Genomic DNA, 27208 nt, shown 5'->3' with positions numbered 1-27208 from the left:
GTCCCTGATGTGGGTTTCCTTCACTCCATCCCACACAGCTCTGAGTGATGAAACTCTCCTGTCAGGGTTGGCAGTACTGGGATAAACCCTGGGAAAGGTCAGCAGCTCTGTCCCACTCCCTCCAGCCTCTTGGTTGCTGCACCATGTTCTCACCAGTCTCACAAGCCTGCTGCTGGCTGCAGACACAGGAATATTCCACCAGGGAATGTGGTCACCAGTTTTTTCTGCCTGTCACCCAGACCATTTAAACCTTGCTGAGGGAATGTCTATTTTAAGGCCTTCAGGATGCCACCGTGTTGTGTCCTGTAGTCCAGGGAGGACCTTCCCTGCTCTGCTGTGATGCTGTGGTGGAGGGAGGTCTGGCATTTCTCCATGTTCCTTAGGGAACCCACCAGCCCTACTTTACAAAGGAGCTCTGTCTCCTCCTTCCAAAGTTATTCCTGTGTTGTTCTGCCCAAGAAGAAGGTTTGGGGGTCTGTGTGGAGTGCACAGCTGTCCTCTGTGCCCAGTCCTACTTCCTCTGGCTGGGGAAGGGAGGGAGATGTTTCTGCCATTGCCTGGGAGGATGATTATGGAACACTGAGGTGAAAGACACTGTCTTGATCTGCTGTAAATCCAGCTGCATTCCTGGACCTCAGCTGCCCTAACATAATGTGCAGGGCAAGCACTGGTATCTTTATTATCCCTCTAGACTTGCTCTGCGCCTCTCACTTGCTGTCTTTGAAAAAGGAAGGGGGGAAATAGATGGCCACAAGAATTGTGTTCAGCTATTTCATGTAAGTCATCATCATTTCTAATCTCATTGTGCTGGGACTGCATCACACAGCCCAATCAGTCACTGAGATTGGCCTGTGGCTGCACTTTAGCCAGAAGTAAAAAGCCACCAGAGACAGAAGTATGGGAAACAAGCATCTCTGGGGCTGTGCAACTTCGTGATCATAGGACAGCCCAAGTGTCTGCTGGGTTACCCAAAGCAGTCCTGCAGGTCAGAGATGCATCCCTGGGATGCAAATGGAAGAAGGAACAACTGGTCTGTGGAGTAATGACTTGCTCCAAGTGTAGATAGAGGAGGTGGGCAACTGTCCTCGCTGCAGGCAGGGCTGGCAGTGCAATTCCCTGTGGGATACCCACAGAATCCGAGAATCCAGCATGGTTTGGGTTGGAAGGGAACTTAGAGACCACCCCATTCCACCCCTGCCATGGTCAGGGACACCTTCCACCAGAACAGGTTGCTCCAAGCCCCGTTCAGCCTGGCCTTGGACACTTCCAGGGATGAGGAGGAGTTTCCTCAGACAGCGAGTCCCAAACAAGGGTATTTCATGTGGGCAGATGGCAGGGGGCGACCAGAACTCTGCTCATCTCATCCCAAGGGAGCCCTGTGGATCCATCCCTCAGCATTCAGGGCTGGGGATATGGGGCAGCAGGTTTTCTACTTGTGCCATTGAGTCTCTGCGTCTCTGTCAGGCTTTAATGCAGATTCTTGTCTCTTTTCCCACACCGGGAGGGCTGAGTGCCCTTGGTGATGGGATCTGCCTGCCCAAAGAGCCTTCTGGCAGTGGTGTGAGTGCCCTCATGTGCTGCAGGACTCTCCTCTGGGAAGTCCCTGAGCTGGCAAAAGCGAAGGACATTATTAGGGAAGCTGGAATCCCTCCAGCATCTGTGATCCTCTCATGTTTGCTCCCTGTGTGTTTGCCAAAAGCACCCTTATTTATTTCATCAGCTAAATGCTGCAAACCAGATGCCCGAGTTCCATCAAGGCATTTAATGATGATGATCATTGCTTCCCCTAATGCAGTGTCTTCTAGCGAGGACGGTGCCACAGCAGTGCACAGCTGTTGACCAATGGGGGCCTGTCTGTTTTCTCCAGTGTTTTATGGTACTTATCTATTTTTTCTGCTAGGCCTCCTTTTTTCCCCCTCTTTTTTTTTTTTTTTTTTTTTTTTTTTTTTTTTTTTTTTTCCTTTTTTTTTCTGCTGAGTTGCAAGAAGCTGTGAGGTGGAACGTGGCAGCTGTTTAATGGTGCAGGAGCCTGGCGAGGCAGATGAGCTCAGGGAGTGAGGAGAGGCTCCTGCTCCTCTGCTGTGCTGCACAGAGTCCCCTGTGGGACAGAAACACGGTCCCTGCATCCTCCCAGCAGCAGGGAAAGGCTGTGGCTGCTCTTTCCCAGCTAAGCTGGGAGTAAATAACACAGATGAGTAAATAATACAGACCAGGCTGCATGAGGAGGCTTTGGCAGAGCCAGAAGGGAGGATTGATCCTCAGGGGGTTGTTTCTGGTGCAGAGCCGTGTTTTTCCCTGGCTGGATGCACTGAGATGAGCTTGAGAGGACAGGAGACAGGGCACAGATGTTGGGAAAGGCACAGCTGGGCGTGCTGGGATAACCTGGCACAGGGAAGCTGCTCAGAGCCTGCCTCTCCCAGGGGTGTTCTTGACTGCTGTGCTGAGCTGCTCCGTTGATCAGGAGTGAGAACCTGCCCGGGACAGCTCAGGTCACTTCATCTGTGGCTGCACTGGGAGGGTGAGGGCAGGACGGTGTCCTCACATCCCAAGGTGTTCCAGGGTGGACGTGCTGCAGCTGCTGTCCCTTCCCAAAAGGTCTAGGGACACCCCAGGCTGGTGCCATCCTACAGGAACCACACCTGGCTGCTCAATCCAGCTGCGGTGCCGCCCTCCTGCCAGGAACTGCCGTGAAACCTCTGGAGGTGTCTTAAGATCTCTTAAGAGACAATTAAGAATTTCAGTGTTGCTTTGATATTTGTTGAGCAAAACATTGACACAACACACCAGGCTATTCGGGTTTGTTTTAACTCGCAGTTTAGGTTTCAAAAAAAAAAAAAAAAAAAAGGAGTATGAAATGAATTAGCAAATTATTTTGATTGCTTTGTTCATTTTTTCAGCGAGAAATTTACCCACCTGGAAAATACTGACTGGCTGCAGGCAGGAGCAGAATTTATTACCTGAGATAAATGGATCTGGGATAAAAGTCCTCTTTATTTTTTCATTTTAGCTGCAAAGGATGATATGCTTCTGTTCTGCTCTTTGTGCCCGAGATCAAATAAGAAGGAACTTTGCATAGGTATGCCAATGCCTTTCAAGGGGAAGTTTCTCCCCCCACTCCAACCTTCCTTTTCCTCCTGGAAGCAGCACCTTGGACTTGAGATGAGAGCAGTGTTTGACGTCCTTTTCACAGTGATGCCAGCATGACTCTCAATCCCAGAACTGGCACTCATTTTGCGTTCCATCCCATGTGCACAGGCTCTGATCTCTCTACCTTGGCCTTGTTTTATTCCCTTTCTTCTTCCCTTCTTTCCCCATTTCTTTGGCAAAGAGGGCTTTGTGGGAGAAGCCTGGTCTCATTTCCCCGCAGGTCCCGAGGGGCGGCTGGCGGATCTCACGTGCAGGGTGTCAGCTGCATCAAATGAACACGCTCAGATCACTGTAAATCCCTATTTACACATAATAAACACCAGGATATAAAACACAGAGGAAATAATACATTATTGATTACAGCAGTGGCATGTAATGTCCTTTGAAAGGCGGGTGGTGCCTGCCCATCCATCAGTGCTCCAAAGGAGGATCCTCCTGCTCCTGGGGAATCCGGGGCAGGGCAGTTGTGTGTGCCTGGCTCCCCTGGCTCCCTGTGCAGAGAGGATGGGCAGGAATGGGCAAAGCTGGCTTAGAGCTGCTTGCAGATAGAACAGCAAAGGGTGATATCGGCCTACAAGGAAGATGTTTTGACAGTGACGGTGGTGAGGCGCTGGCATGGGGTGCCCAGAGAAGCTGTGGCTGCTCCTGCATCCCTGGCAGTGTCCAAGGCCAGGCTGGACAGGGCTTGGAGCAGCCTGGGATAGTGGGAAGTGTCCCTGCCCATAGCAGGGGGTGGCACTGGATGGCGTTTAAGTTTTCTTCCAGCCCAGATTATGGCATGGTATTTCCCTGACCTGCAGCCCTGTCTGTTGGGCATGTTGGAATTTTCCTTTAGGCAAGAATGTGCTTGAAAAAAGAATTTCCTACAAGTGCAGCCACAGCATTCAAATCCCATAGCCTTTTCCCCTTGGAGCAGACAGTATCTCCCATAAGGAGTGGGTCACGTGCAGCGTGACCTGGTGATATCTATATGTGAGGAAAATGAAAGCTTGGTGCCACACCTGGGGGGTGCAGAGTCAGTTATTTTTTGGGATTGGGAAGGAGGGCTCACAATCCCAGACACCACTCTTATGGCTGTCAGTCAGATGCACCCCAAAACAAGAACTGTGGTGGTTTTTTTCTCTGTGTGTATGACTTTTTGTTAGGTTTTGTGTTTGTATTTTTAAAAAATGGTGATGTGCTCACCACCTGAGGTGCCCTATCAGCATCACTGCCCTGGCACTCCTGTTACAGTGATGAAGAGCAATGTTTTGATGGTTGCTGAAATTGTAGGTGATGATTCCTTCTTTCTCAACAGCAGGCACCATCCCTCATCTCCCATGCGATTCATGAAACTCATTCCCTTGTTTTATCTCTGACTGAGGTTGCAGGCGAGTGAGGTCGCTGAGGCTTGACAGGCATTTGGAATAGGTTTTGTTGGGTTTAAATGAGTTGAGAGTTCAAAGCCAGGCAGGTAATGGAGCGGCTCTGCTCCCCTTGTTCACTTTGAGGGGATTGCAGACCCTGCTGCTCCTCACAGCGCTGCTCCTGAGGCCAACTGGTCCAGTCAGGAGAATCCTGAGGTGCAGCAGTGTTAGAGGGCAGTGCAGGACAAGGGGGAATTGCTTCACACTGATGGGGGCAGGCTTAGGGTGGATATTGGGAACAAATCCTTCCCTGTGAGGGTGGGCAGGCCCTGGCACAGGGTGCCCAGAGCAGCTGTGGCTGCCCCTGGATCCCTGGCAGGGTCCAAGGCCAGGCTGGACAGGGCTTGGAGCAGCCTGGGACAGTGGAAGGTATTCCTGAGGATGGAATGAAATGATCTTCAAGGTTCCTTCCAACCCTTCCTTTCCATGGTTCTAACAGGGCACCTTCATGAAACATGGATAACTTGACTGCACATGGGGAAAGCTCCTCGCCCCACAAGCCACCCCAAACTTGGATCCAAGCTGTTTTCTCAGTCGTGGGAGCTCTGCAGTGAAAACATATTAAAGTTCCCTTTGCCTGCAGATTTTTTTCCTCCAGGTATTTAATCTTAGTTTACAGATGAAATGTGCAGTGGAGAAAAAGATGCTAATCACACAGTTGCTGCACTCTGCTCCAGCCACTGGAAAATTTATTACCATCTGTCCTGGACTGGACAGGACTGGAGCATCACCCTGCTAACAGCTTTGGAGCAGCAGCAGAGAGACCCAACATCACAGCAGGGCACAGCCCCAAGCCCCTGGGGCCACCAGAGACCTCACAGGCGTTGGTGCAGGAGAGCTGCACTTCCTAATCTGCTCTTGGCTCAGCTCAGAGGCAAGAACAGTCCAGGCTGGGCTGGAAGCTTCCAGCATTTGGCTGTGAGTGTCACCAGCAGCTTTCTGGTGTTTTATGGTCAGAGGAGATGTTTATCAACCATTTGTCAACACTCTCAGGCACCTGGTGGGATTCCTGGGGTGTCCTGTGCAGAGCCAGGAGTTCAGCTCAATCCTTGTGGGTCCCTTCCAACTCAGGGTATTTTATGATTTAACTACTCAGCTCTTCCCACTATTTTTAGCCAGCTGTTGCGATGTCATTATTTCAGTCTCCCAAATCCATCATTATGTACATCCCTAATAGATCCCTTCCCCGGCTGTAACAGGGCACGTGGTTATGTGTGATCAAGTTCTGACAGGCTTTATGAACCCAGAGCAGAAGGCGAGGTCAGAAATCAGACCAGAAATGGGATTTCTCAGTCTCCCAAAGAGAAGTGTTTGGCTGCACAGCTTTCTGAGCATCTTGTAGTATCAAACTGTCTTGGAAGCAAAGTGGTTTGATTTTTGGCCTGTCTCTGCCCTCAGTGGATTATTGGACTTATAGTTCAGAAAGACTCAAACTGCAGCTCCTGTGATGCATCTTAAATATACAATTTTCACTTGGCTTTCTGCAAGACCAGTGTTTCTTCCTGGCAGATCCTCCTGCAACTGCTTTTCCCCTCCAGCACCAGCAAGCCCAGCAGAATCTTGGAGCACACAATCATTCCATAAAGTCCCTCTCCTGTGGCTGTGTTTGCTTATGTCTCTCCTTTTTTTTTTTTTTTTTTTTTTTAAACTAACTTGGACTATTTTCATAAAACCTCACACCTTGGAGAACCCAAAATTGCTGAGCAAGGAGATAATCACCAGTGGTGCAAGGAGTGCTCGTGTCTCTCCTGCAGCAATTAGCAAACCTTAACGCAGGCTTGGCTCTCTTTCCAATTAAGCCCTGGCAAGCTGGAATACACGATGTGCTAATGAAATGGGGAGTTTTGGAGCTCCTCTGCTGGCTGTTTGGAGGAGATGGGAGCTTTAGGCTGTCTGGCTGAAACTGAGCCATTGAAAGTAATGGGCTGGACAATCTCACCCCATTACTTTTAATGGGATTGAGAGAGTGCGTGAGGGAGCAGCGCTGGGGAAGCAGGGGAGCTGTTTCCACAGCTCATCCAAGTTATGGCCAGTGCTGGGAAAGTGCCCCCCTGGCAGTGGGAGCTGTGTGCAGTGACAGGGTTTGGCAGGGAGGGAGCAGGGAAGGGGCATAAAGGCATCAGTGCCACTGGTCAGCCCCGAGTGGGGGCTGGTTTTGGTCAGGGCAGGTCATAAGGAGGGAAACTGCTGGATGGGAGAGATGTCACTGCTGGATGGGAGAGATGTCACTGCTGGATGGGAGATGTCACTGCTGGATGGGAGAGACGCCACTGTTGGATGGGGAAATGCCACTGCTGGATGGGAGAGATGTCACTGCTGGGTGGGAGAGACCCCACTGCTGGGTGGGGGAGATCTCTGCCTCGTGTGCCTCCTTTGGTTCCTCCCTCTCACCCATCTTCCCTGGTTCACCTTCCTACCCCTTACCTGTGCTAATTGCACCTGTAGAGGTGGCAGGAGGGTTTAACGTGGTGTGAACCACAATGATTTCAGCTGAGGGCTGAGCATTGCTAGCAAAGCGTTTGCAGCATGAGGATCCAGCTAGTGGGACCAGTTACAGAAATCGTGAGTTCTCAGGCCAAATATGAAACTGAAAATGCTCAAAAAGGGGAGAGGGGTGGTTATGAGACACGAATATCACAAGATTTAGGCTGAATGCTGTAGCCTGAAGTTGCTGTGGATGCTCAGTGCCTTTGGTGTTCTCTCTGGAGCCGGGCAGGGAGAGCAGTGCCAGGCAGGGTGAGCTGAAGCACCCCAGCCTGAGGGTGGGGTGTTTCTCTAGGTGGAAGCCACATGACAAGGCTTCCATCTAGAGAAAGAGAGGAGTGGTGACCTCTGCAGATCATGAAATGCATCAGGAATGAGGAGCAAAGAGAAACAGCATTCTCAGACCCCTCCCTTTTCAGGTTCCTGATGGCCTGCATGGCCTGGGTGATGGATTTGTTCCCTGGGACTCTGCTCCCACTGGGATGTGGAAGGAACATGGTCTGGACAGGGCAGCAATCAGCCTCCCACAGCCTGAGATTTGCCCACTCACTTCCCTTTCTCCTCCTGCTGAGCGTGGCCAAAGCCTTCCCTGCCAGCACTTAAACCTCAATGCCTCAATCAAAGCAGAAAGGGACGGAAATGTGATGAGTGATGAGAGAACCCCTTAACTCTTATGGCTTTCTCCCCCACCCTGTAATTGGTGCCTTGTTCCTCGGTGGAGGGTTGGGACCTGTTCTCATGATTCCCCTTCCATTTAGCACCACAGCTCTTCCAGAAAGTTTGAGCAGAAGGGGAGGAGCAGGGACTGCAGCAAATGCACCTCCAATTGGGATTACCCTGGAATTGCTTCCTCCTTGGCCAGTTTGCTCATCTGTGATGGTTTGGCGACACCACCACAAGGTTCCCCAGGCTGTTTAGGAACATCAGCTCCCATTCAAATTCCTGAGAAGTGATTCAGGTTTGGCTGTCTGAGGAGGAAATGGGGGTTAACCTGTGCCGTGGGCCTGCCCCAAGATAACACATTCACGTCACTGATCCCTTCATCTGGGAGAGGAGACAGCACAGCGTGCACTGGTCACAGCAGGTCTCCTGCCCCTTCCCACCTCACAGGTAGGAAGGCAGTTAAAAGAGACAGCTGCGAGTTGCCAAAGAGAGGAAAAATGAAATAGAAGCTGAAGATCAGAGATATTTTTAAAACGCCTCAGATGCGGAAGAATTGCAGCCGTGCTGCGAGGTAACCAGCAAATAGAATTTAATTATAAGATACACAGGAGTAATGGAGCCTGTGAGTCTGGAGTGTGATTTCCCAGTAATAGGAGGACAGCAGGGATCCCTGCTCGGGCTGTCGTGTGTGTTCACGGAGAGGAGGACGGTGCTGCAGTGCTTTCCCTGCCAGGGAGGGGAGGGGAGGGGAGGGGAGGGGAGGGGGGGGAGGGGAGGGGAGGGGAGGGGAGTGCCACAGCTCCTCCAGCTTCTTGGGCTGTCCAGCACGTGCAGCCTTTGGAGCAGCTGGGCACTGGGACCCTCTGGATGAGGGGCAGGAGGATCTGGGGCGCTTGGGCAGTGGCTGAGGCCAGGCAGAGCAAAGCTCTGATCCCAGCACGTCTCCCAGGGCAGGAGTGGTTTGTGCCTCCCTGTGCTGCTGTCCATCTCCCAGGCTTGTGAGAAGGATGGCTTAGGCAGGAACACGTCCAAGGTGGGAGGTGTGAGGAGCCATTGTTGATCCAGAGCACGGCTGTGGATGTGACCTTTACGGTTCTGTGGGTTTATTTTTATTATTTTTCTCTACAGCTTATCCACAATCTGTCAGAGCAGCGTGGGGACTTCCAGGGTTTATTGCAAAGTGTTTCCATTGCCATGTTTTCCTCCCAGTTGAGCTTGTTTTGTTTTATTTTGTTGGATTTTCACCTTAAGGGGGTTGGTTTTTTTGTAGGTTGGTTGGTTGGTTTGTTTTTACAAGGTGCTGTGAGTAGGGTGTGAGGCAGGGACACTCCTGCTGTGGAACTCTAGCCCTGCATGTAAATGAGTGAGAGGGGAGCACAAGAAGTGTTATTTATTCCACTATGAGATGCTCCCACCAGGCTCCAGGATAATGTGCTGTGTCTGTGGCTGATGTTGCTTGGACTGGGGTGGGACATGCAGGGGTGCTTCAGGAGGAGCAAGGAACAGTGCAGGGGCTATCAGTGAAATGAGAAGCCCCAGGGAAATCAGGCCTTCAGAGAAAACACTGCGTTCTTAAGGAATCAAAATATGTGGATTTTGTGTCTTTCTCCCTGTCAGTTTTGTTCTGAGCTGGTTTTAGAGCATCTCAGAGTCTCACGATCCCTGCTGTGAAAGCCCTCCTGGTTTGTAGGAGCACATCCTGATCCAATCACTGGAGATGGAGCAGGAAGGCTCAACACAGCTTTGGACCAGCTTGATCCATCTTCCAAACACCCCTTCCCCTGCAGCCCCCCTGGTTCACACAGATCCCGTGTGCTGTAGACCCTGGGGCTTTTCCAGGAGCTGGGCTGTGTCCCCATCAAGGCATTTTATTTCCCTGGAGAGCTTTTTTCAGTGGAAGAGGTGCTGCAGAAAGCTGGGGTGGGTTTCATACGTGGAGGGTGGGGTCACTTTTGTGCTCTCTGGAGCTGAATGTGCAGCCCCTGGGTTTGGGGGGGTGGAAGAAGGTGGGTGGAGGGAGTAACGTGGCATCAGTGCCACAGCAGCCCCTGGCAGGCAGGTTCCCAAGTCCCTGCAGCCCAGGGCTGAGCTGCCAAGCAGAGCATGGGGAGAAGTGAGAGACAGCCCAGGGCATTCCAGCCCTTGGCTCCAGCAGAGGGATTTCTGGAGGAGGTGGAGCAGCCAGACAGGGTGAGGGACACTGCCTGTTCCCCTCTCCTGCCCTGGCCATGTCCTGGGGGGCTCGAGGAGCTCCATGGAGCACATGGATCTGTGTGGGCTGGTGCAATGCAGCCACTGCAGTGAGGCCCAGACAGATGTGCCCAACACCTGCCTGCCCTGCCCTGTCCCTGCCCTGTCCCTGTCTGCCCTGCCCTGTCCCTGTCTGCCCTGCCCTGTCCCTGTTGTCCTGTCCTGTCCCTGTCTGCCCTGCCCTGTCCCTGGTTCTCCTGCCCTGTCCCTGGCTGCCCTGCCACCCCCCTTCCCAGCATCAGCAAATCCTGTCAGTTCAGATCTTCTCCTGGTGGGCCAACGTTGTAGTGATGGTGATGTGTGAAGAAAACATTGTTTCAGGGGCTGACCTGGGGAAACACAGGAGAGACTGGGGAATGCATGGCAGGTGCTTGCCTGTTGATCAGATTTCCCTGGAAGGCTTCTTCCAGCCCTCCCTGCAGCAGCTCGCTGCCCTGGAACAGAACGTTTGAAGAGCTGGCAGGGGCAGCAGGTACAATGGGCTGTGGTGAGGCAGACTGGTTCCCTGGGAAGCCCTTGGAGCCAGGTCCGAGCCAGCAGCAGGGAGCTGGCTGAACAACACAGGAGTCTCACGGGGAGGAGCAGAGCTCCAGGGCTGCAGCAAGGCAGGAGCATCGCAGGGGCTGAGCCAGGCGAGGAGCCTGGGGGAGCAGCTCTTGAAAACTACCCTAAAACTCATGTGGACTGGGAGAAAATGCTGGAGCTAACCCTGCATCCTGCGAGGCTGTGGAAGGAAACACTGACCCCACAAGAGTGGAGCCTTCAGAAGGGGGGTGTGGAGGGAGCAGGTGCCACCCAAAATCACAGGGGACTGCTGATTGAATTTGGGATCCTGGGCAGCCCCACCAGCCTTTTCTGGTGCCTGGGTGTGTTTTTTGCCATGACGTGGAATTCTCTGACTGTGTGGGGTACTTGACCCAGCTCTCAGCAAACAGGAGTGGGTTTGATACTCAGTAGTGAAGAAAACAGATTGTTTCTACATCACCTTTTATTTGGTTTTCTTTCACATAAAACCCTGTGTGGAAGGTATGACTTTTATAGTAGGAAATATAGGAAAAATACTTTTTATACTTTCTCCTGCACATGAGATGTAGTTAAGCTGTGGAACTTGCTGCCCCAAGGCCTTGGCAAAGCATTTTGGACAATTTGACCAGTGTAAACACATGCCTGTGCACACAAAGCTGTGAAAGCTGTTTGTGTGGGAAGGTTCAAGTACCCACAGCCACCTTGCTCTGGGGTGAATTGCTTTTCCTTACTGCAGCTCCATCAGATTTCTTAACTTCAGGAAAAGGAAAAAAAATAATCCAAAAAATGACTGGATTTGAGGTTTGTGAAGATTTTTCTTCACTTGTCAGATGGTCCCCAAATTGGACATGTTTGTGAGAGGTTCAGAAAAAGTGCATCAGCCGTGAAGGGCTGGGGAGGAGAGGGGGGAATACAGACAGATTCAGTTCTGAACTTTAGGGACCAAAGGCTCTCTGTTGCCACTAGAGAAAAAAAACCTCTTCAAAACACTCCCGTGCTGAGTTACAACTTGGAGGTGCCTCTTTTCCCTTCATTAACCAGGGAGCACAAGGGATATCATTCTCTTTGCTCAGCAGCACAAATCCCTCTTCTTTCTTTCCCCTTCTGCCAGTTGTGTTTCCTGCTAAGAAGCAACTTTTAATTGTCTGGTACCAGGGCAGAGCTTGTTCCTGGCAAGAGCTGCCTCCTGTGTGTTTCTCTGCTCTTCCTCTTGAAGCTTCCAGTGCTGATGCCTTTCAAGGCATCTGGAGAGCTGGATTCCAGTGCACTCCAATATTCAAGGCATGTGCCCATCCAAAGTTGTTTGTCCCAAAGAATCTCCTGGGTTATGGAGACTCCGGTTTTCTACTGGGTTGAAAGAGGCACAACGAAAATCAGCACATCCAAGCTTTCCTGTCTTTTTCCATTATGTTTTTAACCCAAACGAAATGTTTGAGAGAAGTTTTAAGGATCCTCCAGACCTTCACCCTTCCGCAGCAGAAATTCCCAGTAGGGACAACAGCCCTGGCACTGGTTTGTGCTGTTGCTGTTCCCAAATGCAGGCAGGTGCCTCTCTGGTGGTGTTTAAGGCAAATTTAGGTCTTAACAGAGGTTCTACGCAGCGCCTCAATTTTGGAGAGTTTTCTCTCACCATGCAAAGTTGAGCTGTCCTCCCCAAGGTCTTCACCCTGTACAGTAATAGGAGAGGAGACTGGAATGATAAATTCTTCAAGCAGAACTGGCTCCTGAATGGGGACAGTATTCCGCAAGCCCTGCTGGACGTCCTTCTCTCTTTCCAGGTCTGTGGGCTGTGGGAGAATAGCCAGTTGTTGTTTTCCATCTCGGAGCAATGAGCTGGCAAACATCTCTGCTCCATCTGTTTTCTTTCATTGATGGATTCTTTAAAGTCAGATTGTGGTCCCACAGGGACACACTCAACTAATTCTCTGCTTTTAAGATTTTATTTGTGCAATAAATGGATGACAAGGTGGTTTGCGAGTACATAATAAAATAGATGGGTTTATAAATGCAACTTTTTTGCAGAGCACTGTAGAATAAAATACAATACCACTCCGGCATTTAACACTGATCTCTGCTTCATTCATATTTCAAACAGTAATGTGCCCATTTTCTCATCTGGGAAGCCTCTTAGGTTTTTTAATATATTTTTATAAATTAACCAGGCACAGATTTAATAACAATACTGTGCATTCCTATGGCTTTTTTCATCTCTGAAGATCTTGGATTGCTCTGCAGACTCGACAGTGTAATACAGAAATTCCGTGCCACAGGATCTGTCTGCTCTCTGCCGAATGGCAGCAGGAGTTTGGATGGCTCAGGAACACTCAGGAGAGACATCGAGGGAGGAACCTCGAACCCGGCACTCGTGGCAGGAGAACCTGGAGGGAAAAGCTGCTCCGTGGGTGCCCAGGGCAGAGTCCTCTGAAGAAGAGGTCACAGGGGTGTTTGGATGGTTCTGAGCCTGGAAATCAAGATGATGAAAAACAAAGAAAATGCTCCTTCACGTATTTCTTGAAACTTTCGGGATGCAGCATCCCTAGACACAGTGAAGCCAAGAGCATGGCAAGCCTTGGGAGGCTTTTCTGTCCATATTTTCTGCTTCTTTATCAAGGCACCCATACACAGCAGGCATCTGTGCCCACCAGGACAGGAAACTCCTAAGCAGGAGGATGAGGTTTCTCCATCAAAGTGTGTAATAACCAAAATCTCTTCGATTTGGTGACGTAGGATCTTCTCCTGTCACCTTGCTGGCCAGCTTAGGGAGATGTTGAGCTTCTTTCCATGGAGAATTGCGTGCTCTTTGAGGAGCTCCCAGCTGAGTTCTTTGCTCATGGGATCCCCAGGTGAGATAAGGCTTTTCCAGCCCTCTGCCTGTCCCAGCTCCCACATTTTGGACTGTAGGATATCTGCCATGGACATTGCCCACTCCCCATCCCAGAAAGCAGAGTTAAACTCATGAGTAAAACACACAATCAGAAAAAATATTTACAGGTAGCAAATTGTAGAAGGAAAACATGACAAAATGAAAACGTGATATTTATGTTAATACAAAGTTTTAAAAATTTAATTTAAGAGACCAGCTGTTTCTGCTTCTCTTATAAGAGTTTAATTGGTATATAATAGCATAGTTAATTAAATACAAATCAATAGTTTAAACCAGCTAATTGATATTTAATATGTATGGGAAAATATAACTTAGTTGTAATATCATTAGCTCAATATTAAATAAGCAATGGAATTGCAATTATGCCTTTACAACGATTATAAAGTTTATCGTTCTTTAATAAACTTGCAATTAGACAGGGTGAGCTGAAAAATTATTAAACAGGTATTATCGGGCTATTAAATGTTTATTATCATTCCTGGTGGGATATAGCTACACAATAGTACATATTATAATTATGTTAATAAACCCTTATTACAGCTTTGCATCTTTAGCCTTTAGTGCACCGGTGATCAGATATTTCCTTCCCTTCCTGAGTGGTGAGGGAAGGAATTGCCTTAAAATCAAGTAAAGAAATCCCATACAATGAAAGAACTGAAGAAAAAGCAGGAGGAATCTGTAGTTTGGGCCAGCACTGAGAGATCTTTCTTCCTAAACATCTTTCCTCTCAATTTCCCAGGCTGATGAAAGCACCCCCTTTCTCAAAAACTCCAAGGTCTTGTTTCTTTTAATTGGCTTTTGCTCCATTGTCACTGGCTGTTTGTGGTTTGAAGTTGCTCCTGCTTTGCCCAGTGAGTGGCTCTTCTGCCAGCCTGGGGGTGAATTAATGCAGGCACTTCTGAGAGAGCTGAAACCGTGGTTCTGCTGTGTGTTTTCCAACCAGGATACTTTAGCTCCCATTTCATCACAATGTGTGGGATGATCAACTCCAGCTGCAACTACTTTTGCCATGCTGAGAAATTCAATTGTCATCACGAGGAAATGAATGGGACTGATTTGGGGGAGATGGGGACACTCAAGGGTTAAAACATTCTGGTTTTGGTGTGTCTCAGCAGACCTCCTACAGCCAAGGTATTTAAAATGCTGGGTATCTGCTCAACTGTTTTAGCCTTAGGTAGCCACTAAAAGCCAAAATGGTGAGACATCCTTAAGGAGCAGAGTCATCTTGAAGTGTTTTACCTTTTAAAGGCGCTCTCAAGTATTTAAAGGTGCCTTTAGCTATAAAGATTTTTGCATGTTCTCACAAATTTATGGTATGAATTATTATAAGGCAGTGCTTTTGTACAGCTCCTTTCATCATGGGATATCAAAGTGGTTTATAAGTGTTAATTATAGCACCCCTTGGGGAGGCAAACAGGAGACAGGCACCCACAGCAGCCTGCTGAGCCAGGCTCCAGAGAGGCAAGAACCAACATTTCCTCTAGATCCAGCTCAGCCTGAGCCTCCCTCCCTCTCTTGGGCTCAGCTGGGCCTGGGACCTGTTGGGCAGCACAGCCATTGCCCAGGGCTGGAGTCCCTGCCCACAGCCTCCTTTTTGGGAGCTTTTTGCTCACTGCAAGGGGAAGGTGAGAGCTGGACACCTGAGTGGTGGGACTGTCCCAGGACACTGCAGCTCCTGCTGCCCCCAGCACTGCCCTGGCTCAGGGTGCTCTGGGGCCACCATCACTAGAAGGACCTAGAGCTGCTGCAGTGAGGAACATGGGGATGCTCTGAGGGCTGGAGCCCCTCTGCTCTGGAGACAGACTGGGGATGCTCATGTGGAGAAGAGAAGGCTCTGCGGAGACTTTAAAGCCTCTTCCAGGGCATGAAGAGGCACCAGGAGAGCTGAGAAGGACCTTGGACAAGGGATGGAGGGACAGGACACAGGGAATGGCTTCCACTGCCAGAGGGCAGGGCTGGATGGGAGATTGGGAAGAAATTCCTCCCTGTGAGGGTGGGCAGGCCCTGGCACAGGGTGCCCAGAGCAGCTGAGGCTGCCCCTGGATCCCTGGGAATGTCCAAGGCCAGGCTGGACAGGGCTTGGAGCAGCCTGGGATAGTGGAAGTTGTCCTTAAGGTCCATTCCCACCCAAACCATTCCAGATCTTGGTGATGTTTGTGGTCACGGAGTGTGTAGGGTGTGGCAGGCCCCCTCACCCCACGTCTGTGTGAAAACCCAGCAGCCCACACGGGCCCCTGTGGGCACGTCTGACTCACAGCAGTGCTGGCTTGCTCAGCTGCACTGGGCTCTGCTGCCTTGTCTGACGCTAATCTAATTGTGTTGTTTTAATTACTTTGATACCTTGGTGCTCGTCGGAGGCTCAATAGCAATCGATGGGGTTTTGTTTTCCTATCAATAAAGACATAAAGGCTCTCACCTGCTCTGCTGGCTCTGTGCAGTCGGCCCTGCGGCTCCAGGCAGGCTCACAGCCCTGCCAGGCACATGGAGAGTGTGCTCCTCACAGGAGCCTGCAGGGAAACCCCCCAGGGTCAGCAAGGTTTTATCAATTCTCATTATCTGGCTCAGGGAGGCAGCCTGAGCTGCGCATCCCTGCAGTCAGAGACATCCAACACTCTGCAGGCTGACGCCTTTCGAGTGTGTTTGTGGTTGTGCACTTTGTGCAGACCATGGTGGAGCACGTTATCTCTGTTCTGGAGAGCAAGAGAACTGCTTTCCACCATCAGAGGTGGACAACAGCAGCTCATTACCCCTTCCTGTTAATTCAAGACACCACTGAGAGTTCTGGTGGTTGCTTCATCTGCCCTGCTCTTTAGACATCTTCTCCTGAGTTAGTCACCACCTTTTTTTGTGAGAGAGTTGCAAGCACCCCCAAAGACATTGTGAAAGCTGGAGACACCTGTTCTCTCCAGGGCATTCCCTACAGGACAAGGCAGATTTAGGGGACCAATTAAATTTCAGCTTTATTCATTCTCAATTACTCTTGATTATTTCAAGAGACTTCCTTTTGTCTGAGCATCAGCCTCGGTGGGATTACACGTGTGACTTGTTTCAGTTAGATGCCGATTCCTCCCTGGTGGGAGCCTTAGGACCACAAACCTCCTGCAAGGTGAAGCCCTATATAACGCTAGAGAAAGTGCTTTAGCTGGGTTTGTGCACACCCTGAGTGCCCTGGCATCAAAAGAAGTCTGTTTTTCCCTAGGTTTAGGCTCAAATTCTGCTTCCTACTGTGCACAAGAGGAGGAAGTGACCACTCAGCTGGGACGCCATGGCAGCGAGTGCTGTCAGGCAGGGATTCTCTGTATCTGGGTCTCACCCTCGTGGATCTGCACCTCCCATCACTCTTCCCTCTTCCTCTGGACACAATCCAGATCTGCGATTCAACCCCAAGTTTCCCAGGCAGTCCTGCTTGGCTCTCCAGCCTCCTGCTCCGCCGCCTTCCCCTCCTGCGAGCGGCACAACTTCCCTGCGCTCCTCCCGCAGCAGAGGGGCTCTGCAGAGGCCACAGCCACATTAAGTAAACATCAAAGGGGCTTTGATCAGCGGGGCTCTGCAGAGCACAGCAGCCCCCGAGGAGCTCTGCAGGTCCGCAGGCGGCACTGGGGACACGGTACCTTAATTTTTCTGCGCTGTGACACAGGAGGATTTGTTTGAAGAACGAGAGCTCTCTGCCTCTCTGAGACGCGCGCGGGGAGAGCGCCTGTGCTCACAGCCTACTTCTGGAAAAACCCACGCTCAGATCTCTCTGTTTGTTACCAAGAGTCAAAAAGCCCCATTAACAAATCAAGGCATCAAAGGCCTGCGCCTCTTCAGACTCTGGCACTCTCCAGCTCACAGGGTCACTTGCTTACTTCTAAAGAGCAAGATTCCTCAGGCCAGAGTTATCTTCCCTACTGAGGGCCATTTCTCGTTTCACTTTGGGAGGAAGGGATAAAAGAGTCCTGTTGTTGCAACACGCTGCTGTGGAGGAAGATGCAGCTCATTCCCTCACTCGGAATAGAGGAGTGCTTAAGGACAGGCCAGGGAGGGGATGCTGACCCTCCTGTCTTTAGATGCACTGTCTTGGGGTCCAGCCAAGCTCAGCTCTGTCAGGCTGACCAAAGCCTTCAGTTACGTGTCCACCTTCCTGGCGCTTTTCCTGAAGGGTGTCTCCAGCAGGATTTGCCCCCTGCAGCAGCTCCAGGTGCCTGCTCCTATCCTCAGCCCAGTCTAACCCCACGCTCTCTTCTCTTGCAGAACTGGGGCTCCCAGGAAGAGGATGCTGCCTAGTACTGGGGTTCATGTACAAGGAGAAGTACCGCAGGATGACTGAAGGTGAGCAGCTCCCTCACCTTCTCTTCTTCCTCTTTAGCAATCTCATTGAGAGGGGCTTCACCTCTAAGGAGGTGCTGGGTTCTTGTACACCCCCAGGAGGGTGCTTCCCCTTTGATCTCTGGAAAATCTTAGAGGGCTTGCGTGTGGGGAGCCCCCTGTGTGAAGCTGCAAGAGAAGAGCAGGAGCTTTGTAGTTCCATACATCCAAAACCCAGTGTCTTCCTACAGAAAGGATTTGTCAGACAGGAAGCTCTTGCAGCAAGTGCTGCATCTATTTTCTTGTCCTAGTTGTGTGGCAGTGGCCACCACAACACTTCCAGAATCCCAGTTTCCAGTGCCTTTGAACCTCGCAGAGTCACCGTTACATTGCTCTTCAAACTTCTGCTAAAATTTCCCTATTTTATATTCCAGTCATTCCTCAAGTACTTTATGAGCATTGATTAATCCATAGAAATATCATAAATAATTATGAAGCATAATAACTAAACAAAAACTATTTATGCACAGAAGAACTGACATCCTTGCTTCTGGTAGCTTCCTTTCCTGGAGCCAGTCCTGGTGCAACCCCTTCTGATTGATGCTGGATGAGACAAGGAAGCCCAGAGCCCTGTGAGATGGGAGGGTCTCCAGGATGTGTCATGGAGAGTTTGGCTCCTGTGAGGTCACTCTAGGAATTGTAAACTTGATTCAAGAGTGGATTTAACCTTTTTTAGGGATTCTGACTGGAAATAATTGGGATGAAGAGTGTGATCTCTTGTCCTACTGTGCTTCCTTTTCTGGAAACATCCAAGGTCAGGCTGGATGGGGCTCTGAGTAACCTGGTCCAGAGGAACGTGTCCCTGCTCACTGCAGAGAGGCCAGGTTGGATGATGCTGAAATGTCCTTTCTAACCCAAACTATTGCCTGATTCTTTTTCCCTGCATGGGATGGAGTTTTGCCAGCAGTTAGCCATGGGGGTGTCTGTTCCTGCAGGAAGCCTTTTTCCATGAGAGTAAAAGGTGAGTTTGTTTCCATGGAGTAAAACTCTCGTAGAGGCGAGTTTATGGCTCAAATATCAGTTAGAAGATCAAAGGTTCCTTCACGTTCCCAGGAGCCCTGAGACGGAGCTGATAACGTGGGGAAAGTACTTCACAAGACTTCACCTCGTGCTTGTTAATTACCACACACTCTTTAAACATTGATTAAAGGATGTTTTTAATGGGAAGGGGCTGCCCCATGGGACAGGAGTGCTGTGAGAAGGTGCAGCCTCCCTCTCAGTACATTCCTGTCCCTCAGACCTCTTGGACAGGCTGCCTGTGGCTGTGCCCAGACCATGGGGATGCTCCCAGGGCGTTGGAGAGCTGGCAGGGCCCTGGGCATCCTGCCAGTCCTTTGGGATTGCTCTGGTCCCCTGATGGATTCAGAGCCTGCATCAGCCTATGAAGTGAGCCCCCTTTTCAGGCTGAGCATGGCTTTGTGTGGAGAGAACAAAGACACATGAAAGGCCAAAAGTAAAGCTTTTGTGAGGGAAAGGGAACAAAGTGTTCCTGCCTGACATGCAGCCAGTTTCTGTCCCCTGCAGGCTGCAGGGCCATTATGTTTAAAGGTACAATCTGCCAAAAACAAAAGTCAGGGGGATTTCCATGGCTACAAAGACCACCTAGGACTTGTGTTTTCATTAGAAGCAGTTACAGATGACAATCACAGACATCCAGCTTCCCAGGGTTTTGGTGGATTGCAGTGTAGATCCACGCTGTATGGTGTGTGAGCTGGGGTGGGGTCAGGTGTCTGGTCATCTACAGAAATTTCCTGCCCAAGGCGCCTGAGCCAGACTCTTAGCACCAATTCTTTTGCCAGGGTGAGGAGAGAGAGCAGCGTCCCTTTTGTATTTTTGCCAAGTGAGAGCTTTTTCTCCCTTTAAAAAGAGGCTGAAGAACAGCCCTATTAATAACTACAAGGGAGATGAAGGAACTGAAAGCACAGGAAGGCAGTGGGGCAGTGGGATAATATCAGATGTGGGGTCTCCATCCTAGAGAAAGCAGATAATTGCAGGGACCATTAGAACCTTCCTGTCATTTACTGGAGACATCTACAATGGTTTACATAAGCACAAGAGGAGTTGGAAGCCTTGATAGTGTGGAAGAATCATTTACTGAGGGGAAATAATTTCTTAGGTTGGGTGTTGGTAAAGGTTCTTCCCCCAGAGGTGCTGGCACTGCCCAGGCTCCCCAGGGAATGGGCACGGCCCCGAGGCTGCCACAGCTCCAGGAGAGCTTGGACAGAGCTCCAGGGATGACGAGGGTGAGATTGTTGGGGGGTCTGTGCAGGGCCAGGGGTTGGATCAATGATCCTTGTGGGTTGCTCACACCTCAGGATATTCTGTGATTCTGTGATTTTGTGATTCTGTGAACATGGTGTTTTTGGCTGTCCCCACAGAGAAGATCCAGTCTGGATGCTCACAGATCAGTTTGGCAACCTCTCCCAGCAGGGTGAGATAGGTGTGGGTTAGAGAAGCCCAGCAAGGGACTTTGGTGGCCCTGTGCTGTTTGTGCCCAGCTGGCAAGGGATGATGCCCATTAGCACAGCTGGCTGCAGATGTGGCTCTCCCAGCTGGGCTGGGCCCCAGGATGACAAGCTGAGGTTGGTGTCTATGGATGTGCCTCTGCACACATCAGTTCCACCAGTTCCTCATCTCAGTCCCTGTGCAGTGATCAGGCAGCTCCAGGTGCAGTGCTGGAGCCTCTCCCAGCTGTCAGGCACCACTTGATGGGCACAGCAAACCCAGTTTGGGCACTGCCCTTGCACTGCTCTGCTGCATCAGGTGCGGCCACTTCTCGCTTTGTAAAGCCTCAGCAGGAGAAGTCTGGATTTGGGGGTGGAATTTGGCTGGGGAGCAGGAAGGCACAGCTCCAGCGTGGCTGCTCTGCGCTCGTGTGATTGATGATGGGCTGGTCTCATGCTGGGCCCGTGCTCTGGGAGCTGTGGTGTGAAATGGAGCTGGTGACAGTTGTAGACAGAGGGAGAGGGAGAGCTGTCTGCAATGACGGCCGCGCAATAAAGACACTCTGGAGTTAATCCTCCACCATCTGTCTTCATTCTGCTAATAACCCACTCAATCAGCTGCTGCCGACTGTTTGTTAACATTCAGAAACAGATACATAATCAGGAGGAGCGTGCTGTTAGCTCAGGAGGGGCTGGATTGCTCCTTGGGAATGGCTCTCCTTTGGCCACGAGGGTGGAGCAGCGGGAGCCACGGAGGGTGGGCTGGGTGTCCCAAGGCATGTGCAGTGCAAGGGAGGTGGTGCTGAGGCTAGAGGTGAGCTGAGTTACCCTGCTTCTCCCAGGGCATGTGCCACCCTGATTCAAGGTGATTTTGGAGTAGAAAGATGTTTTCTATGAGGTGGGTCACCTTAGTCCCCCCCAAAAAAACGGATTTTGAGCTACTCTGAAAATTTGGGCCTGTTCTTCTATCCCCTCTTCTCCTTTCTCATGCAGTTCACTCCCCAAGGGCAGCCATGGAGTGTGCTGGAACACCTCTCTCTGCTCACCCATGCTTGGTCCCTCCCTGTCCATACCTGCGGGTCCCCAGCTGGGCTTGCTCCGCTCTCCTCTGCAGCGGTCCAAGGCAGGAATTCAGATGCTGCTCCTGCAATTTCACTTCTTGTCTCCTGCCTTTGACTACTTGCCAGATCCAACTCGAGTCATTAGCAAGCGTCACTGCAGCAATTATGGCACTTTTTGGCTGCCATTCATAAAGCTGCTAACGGGAACCATTAAGCACTGAGAGGTGTCAGCCTTCACCTCCACCACCTGTTCCCACCGGCTGCGGCAAGGTGCCTACAACAATGTCCCCCCAGGCAGGGCAGCGGGGCAGGGCAGCTCCCTGCCCTCGTCTGACCTCCCCTTCCAGACACTTCACTGGCTCTGGTGTCCTCACCTGTGGAGGCCAGGTGGCATCTCCATGGGATGGACACAGCCCTTGCAGTATGAGGGGTGAGCTTCATCCTCGTGCCCAGCATGGAGCGGGGAAGGCAGGCTCAGCTGGGGAGAGGGACAGAAGGATTTGGTGCAGCGTCTTCCTCCTGGAGCAGTGTGTGGTTAATGATCTGTGCTCGGGGAAGGACAAACCCTCCTCTTCAGAGGGATGCACGCACTGCCTGCTGTGCCAGGAGAAGGTTGTGCTGCAGTTATCTCCGGCAGCAGCCGCTCTCTGCTTTTGTCAGGGCTGGGTTCTGCATTCAAGGTGTCTCCATGCACTGCACAAAGCACAGCAGAGCCAGCAGCCTGTGCTGCAGAGCTGCAGCAATGAGGGCTCTGCCTTCTGTGAGAGAGGGAGACCTTGGCAGATCATCTCTGCTGGGTGAGGGCTGCAGAAATCAGCTCAGGGAAGGGCTGCCCACATCCAAGGTGCACCACTTTTCTTTAAAAGCCATGTGGGGCTGTTGGGCAGCAGAAGACAAATCTTCAGTTTGGGGAGGGTGAAGAGTGAGGCCTTGAAAGTTTTGCAGTCTGAGCTGCAATCTCACCTTGACTCTTCTGTTCTGAATGTTTGGGATCTTATTGGAAGGCACTGGGATTAATGGAAAGTGTTGTTCTTTTGTTCATAGAATCCCAAAATGTTAAGGGTTGGAAGGTACCTTAAAAATCTTCTGGTCCCAACTTCCCCCTGCCAGGTTCAGGGAGACTTCCCACTAGACTCAGGTGCTCAAGGACTTGTCCAGCCTGGCCTTGGACACTCCCAGGGATGGGGCATCCACAACTTCCCTGGGCAACCTGTGCTAGTATCTCTCTACCCTTACAGTGAAGAATTTCTTCCTGATATCTGGTCTAAATTTCCATTTTTACCCATTCCCCCTTGTCCTATCAGTACAGTTCCTGAGAGGGTCCCTCTCCAGCTTCCCTGTGGCTCCTTCAGATACTGGAAGGTGCTGTAAGGCCTCCACCCAACCCAGTCTTCTCCAGGAAGGTGCTCCGGTCCTCTTGTCAAGGTCATGGCCTCCTCTGGACTTGCTCCAAGAGCAAGTTGTTGGGAGAAGGGGGAGGTCCTGCAAAAATGGGATTCATCCAGATACCTCAGACAGGGGAGAGGAGTGAGTCGGCCCAGAGAGACAGGGACAGTGGTGATGGGCTAAATGCAAGGAGAGGCACCAGCCTGCTCTGTTTGGGATGATTCCTGTGTCCATGCAGCCCTCACAGACTGCAGCTTCTAGGGATCATAGAACCATGGACACATACAGTGGTTTGGGTTGGAAGGAACCCTCAGGATCACCTAATTCCAGCCTCTGGAAGGTCGATTCTGACCAGCCCAGCTCCTGCAGAGCTGAGCAGCCACCAGCCCCTGCTCGTGTTCCCAGCTCTGGCTTCACATCGTGACCTGCGAGCGCCTCAGCTCCACGTGGGGGTTTGTCCTGAGCCTCAGGGAGTCTCCAGTCTGCAGCAAGGATATGGTGCTGCCAGACATGGGCAGAGAATTCTGTGTGCATATGAAAGCTGGGTTTATGGCTTGTAATTATCTCGTACCCATCCTTAGAATAATTATAGTTCCTCCATTATTAATAACTGGAATTCCAGTCCTTGTCATAGATCACAAAATGGAGAGGAAGCTCAACTCAGGGTTTGCATAATGTACCTTGGCCTAAATTGAATAATTGGTAAAATGGTGAAAATAGTTCGTTTTTCCCCCATTCCTTGGTGCTGGAATTAGTGAGATATTAGTGCAATTAGCCAGTGCTTCCATTTGAGGCTGCAATCATTTGGTTTGTAATTTAGAATAAATGTAAAAGCCCACTTATGCTTCCAAACGGATTATTTGTCCTGTTTAAAAGTATCTAATGGGGTGGCTGTCATCTAAGCAAGATACATTTGACCCATTTCAATTTGTTTCCCTTTTAATCTGCTATCTATTTTCCTGGATCTTTTTTTAATAAAAACATAAAGAAGAAGTGGGCGAGAGAGACCAAAGAGAAAGAGAATAGAGGCGTTACAGATCCAGAGTTTATCATAAGCCAAAGTAACTTGAAATCGGGGCTGTTAAACTGCAGAAAGCAATAAAAAGAAAACACTATTTGGAATCGTTTAAAGGGCCGAGTGCCTTGTCAATGAAAGGTTGCTCTATTTGACTGCTCCTTAATAGTTTCCTTGAGGCAATCTGCAGCTCCTGCAGGAACGAGGGCTGCAGCTCCTGCAGCAGCAGCGCTGCTGCGGGGCAGAGCTGGGGTCCCTGGGGAGCTGGGCAGCAGTGCTGAGCTGGGGAAATACAACACCAGAGAGGACAAAGAGGAAAGGAGATGGATTTAAACACCAAACTGGGTTGAAGTTTTAAAGCATGTCACAAATATTGAAATCCTGGTTAATGTGGTGGGCACAGGGTGTGGATGCACTGCTGCTTGTGGGGCTGTGGGCAGATCTGAGCCCAGTTCAGTCACAGAATCAACAGAATCGTGGAATGGTTTATCTTGTAAGGGACCTTGATGCTCATCCCATTCCACCTCCTGCCATGGGCAGGGACACCTTCCACTGTTCCAGAGTGCTCCAAGTCCCATCCAACCTGGCCTTGGACACTGCCAGGGGTCCAGGGGCAGCCACAGCTGCTCTGGGCACCCTGTGCCAGGGCCTGCCCACCCTCACAGGGAACAATTCCTTCCCAATCTCCCATCCATCCCTGCCCTCTGGCAGTGGAAGCCATTCCCTGTGTCCTGTCCCTCCATCCCTTGTCCCCAGTCCCTCTCCAGCTCTCCTGGAGCCCCTTCAGGCCCTGGCAGGGGCTCTGAGCTCTCCCTGGAGCCTTCTCCTCTCCAGGTGAGCACCCCCAGCTCTCCCAGCCTGGCTCCAGAGCAGAGGGGCTCCAGCCCTGGAGCATCTCCCATGGTCCCTCCAGTCTCACTCCAGCAGCTCCATGTCCTTCTGATGTCCCATCAGTCACCATCCATCCCACCACACCCTTCCATTTCTCCAGTGGAGAACAGAGGGACTCACAATATTTTTTCCTCCTGGAGCCTGAGCAGCCTTTCTACAATGGTCTGATTTGCAGCTCCTGTCTCTGTCAGGCCCCGTGTTACTGCCTGGAGAGAACCCAGCCAAGGCTCTGGGATGGAGTCTCTGCTCTTTTGGGAAAAAATGGCTTGTTCAGAGAAGCTGGCTGTGCCTCTGCTCCAAATGTCTCTACTTGACCGCCTCTTCTGCTCCCTGCCATAGTTCAAACTGGGTTCAGTGAACCCTCCCTGCCAGGAAAATCTCTGATTAGAGCGTGGCACTGAGGCACAGTGGCATATTTGTGCCACCCATTAACAGCCCAGCAAGGCAGTTGCTGCCTCAGAATTACTTGGATTTATGGGAACACTTAATCTGGATCTTGCAAGTGACTTTTACATCTGCAGCAGCACAGGCTGAGCATGAATCTTCCTGAGCCTCAAGGATAAATAGGACCTAGTCCCTCTTATCCCTGTAAAATGTGACCTTTCTCCTCTACCAGATGCCAACCAACAACCTCAGTGCTGCTGTAGAAGGTCAAACTTCTCTTGGTTCTCTGGCCTGACAGTGGAAAGGGTCTGTCTTTGGGACCAGACCTGTGACATGTCACTCGGTTTAGTTCAAACAGCGTTGGCTCTGCTCAGCCTCTTGTGCATACAGCAGAGCTCACCAGCCCAGAAACAACTCCAGCACCAGCCCAGCATCTTCCCACTGCTCTGCCCTCTGGGCTTCGCACGGTCTGCACTCTGGGAATGGGATTCCTGCCAAGCTTTGCTCCACGCTGCAGGATCCCTGGCACAAACTGCCCCGGGAGCCGCAGCGGTGGCAGCTCCGTTACCAGCTGATCTCCAAGGGCTCCCTTATCAGCTGATCTCAGCTGATCTCCAAGGGCTCCCTTATCAGCTGATCTCCCCGAGGGATGTGGTGGGAACTTGGTTGCTAACTCTGCTGTCACTGCCAGTGAAGGTGCCACCCCCTCCGGGGGCTCCCAGCTCTGCGGTGGGACAGCTCCCCTCTCCCAGCATTGTCACTCGTGTCCCCACGCTGTCACAATTGATGAGGGCTGGCAGCTCTGGGTAAACTGCACCGAGCCTTTTGTTGAGCCTTTTGTTCTTTATCTGACAAAGGCATTGGGAAGGAAGAGGAGAGTGGATAGAGCCGCTCCCGAGGAGTTGTTAAGGGTTCGTTGTTATCTCAGAGGTCTCATTGATATTTCTGTGACGCTTTGTGTGTCTGGGAGCTGAACAAGGCAGGGATGTAAGTGAAACCTGAGGAAAACCAGTGTAGGAGCTGCCTGTGTCTGGTGTCAGGGGGAAACCATGCCTGGGTCACGTCAGCCGGAGACCTGGGTAAGGCAGGACCTCTCTGGCTGTGAGCCGAGTCCTGGTGCAGCACACACATCCCGAGGATGCTGCCGAGGCAAGGATCCCGTGTCATCTGCTCTGCGTCCTCCCCAGCTTCCTGCTGCTCTCTGCTCCTTTGGAGAGCTCCATCCACGATGTTCCAGTTGTCTACAGCGGCTGCAGAGCGGCTGAACAACTCTGCTGGTCATAAATCTGATGCAAAGCTCGGGAGCTTTACGGTAACAGTGCTGTTGTAGCAGTTAATGGTCGAAGGGTATCATTTTATCTATTGATTTGAGCAGCAGTCCCCTGTGGAAAGCTATTGCTGCGTGGTCTTAAATAAATGAATACGATCCTTCCTCACTCCCTGAGTACCAGTGTCAGACATTTCAGGAGCTGCTTCTCTCGCTGTTCAGCCTGCAGGTGTGTGCAGGAGAACCTGGATCCTCTGCAATGTGTTCCTTTGCAGGGGCTTCCCTTGGGGGCCCACTAAAAACATTTCAGGAATGTTAATCTGGAGAGGGACTCTTCACAAGGGCATGTAGTGGTGGGACAGAGGAAATGGCCTAGAGCTGAAGGAGGGCAGCATTAGATGCGCTGCTGGGAGAAAAACTCTTCCTTGTGAGGGTGGGGAGGCCCTGGCACAGGTTTCCCAGAGAAGCTGTGGATGCCCCATCCCTGGAAGTGTTCCAGCCCACGTTGGACAGGATTGGGAGCAACCTGGGTTAGTGGAAGGTACTCCTGCCCATGGCAGGGTGTGGAATAGGATGGTCTTTAAGGTCCTTCCCAGCAAAACCATTCTTGGATTCCATTATTTATATACATGGATCAATATCTAGGGTGGAGTATAGATTATTTCAGCCACTTGAATTCCATTGCCCTTGCCATGCCCCTTTAGATCCTTTCTGGCACTGAAATGAGATGTGCACCTGAGGACTATGGCAAGTTGCTGATAAAAGCTTGTCCTGTGAACTGCACCTGGAGCAGGCAGAGATGAGGTTGTGGACATCACCTTGCCACAGCTGCCTGGCCATCTTTTGCTGCTGTGGGCTTTGGGCGAGTTTATTTTCAGTCAGGAGGTGGGGAGACAGGAATGACAGGAGGTCCAAGGCTTCTGTCTGGAGATGGCAGCTCTGGCTTTCCCACCTCCAGGCTGCTCCAGGCTGAGTTTCCCTTGGAGCTGTATCTGCTAATAGCTCTCCCCTCTCTGCAGAGCTGCTGCTGCAGCCTGGGGTCTGTGATTTAGCT

General features: G+C 51.0%; 1 protein-coding gene across 3 annotated transcripts in view; it reads left to right on the top strand.

The window, feature by feature from the left end:
- Positions 1-27208, top strand: part of KIRREL3 (kirre like nephrin family adhesion molecule 3) — a 362476-nt gene that overhangs the window by 215134 nt on the left and 120134 nt on the right. For 2 of the 3 annotated variants that reach the window (XM_063417733.1, XM_063417731.1), the window contains exon 2: positions 17593-17670. The exons of the other annotated variant lie outside the window; for it this stretch is intronic. In XM_063417733.1, coding sequence (XP_063273803.1) covers positions 17593-17670 — 78 coding nt within the window. The remainder of the gene's footprint in view (positions 1-17592; positions 17671-27208) is intronic. 3 annotated transcript variants of the gene reach the window in all.

Source organism: Prinia subflava, chromosome 22, assembly GCF_021018805.1.
Source record: "Prinia subflava isolate CZ2003 ecotype Zambia chromosome 22, Cam_Psub_1.2, whole genome shotgun sequence".
NCBI classification, from domain to species: domain Eukaryota; kingdom Metazoa; phylum Chordata; class Aves; order Passeriformes; family Cisticolidae; genus Prinia; species Prinia subflava.
The sequence above is the reverse complement of the archived record's forward strand: the minus strand, read 5'-3'. Positions and strand labels throughout refer to the sequence as shown.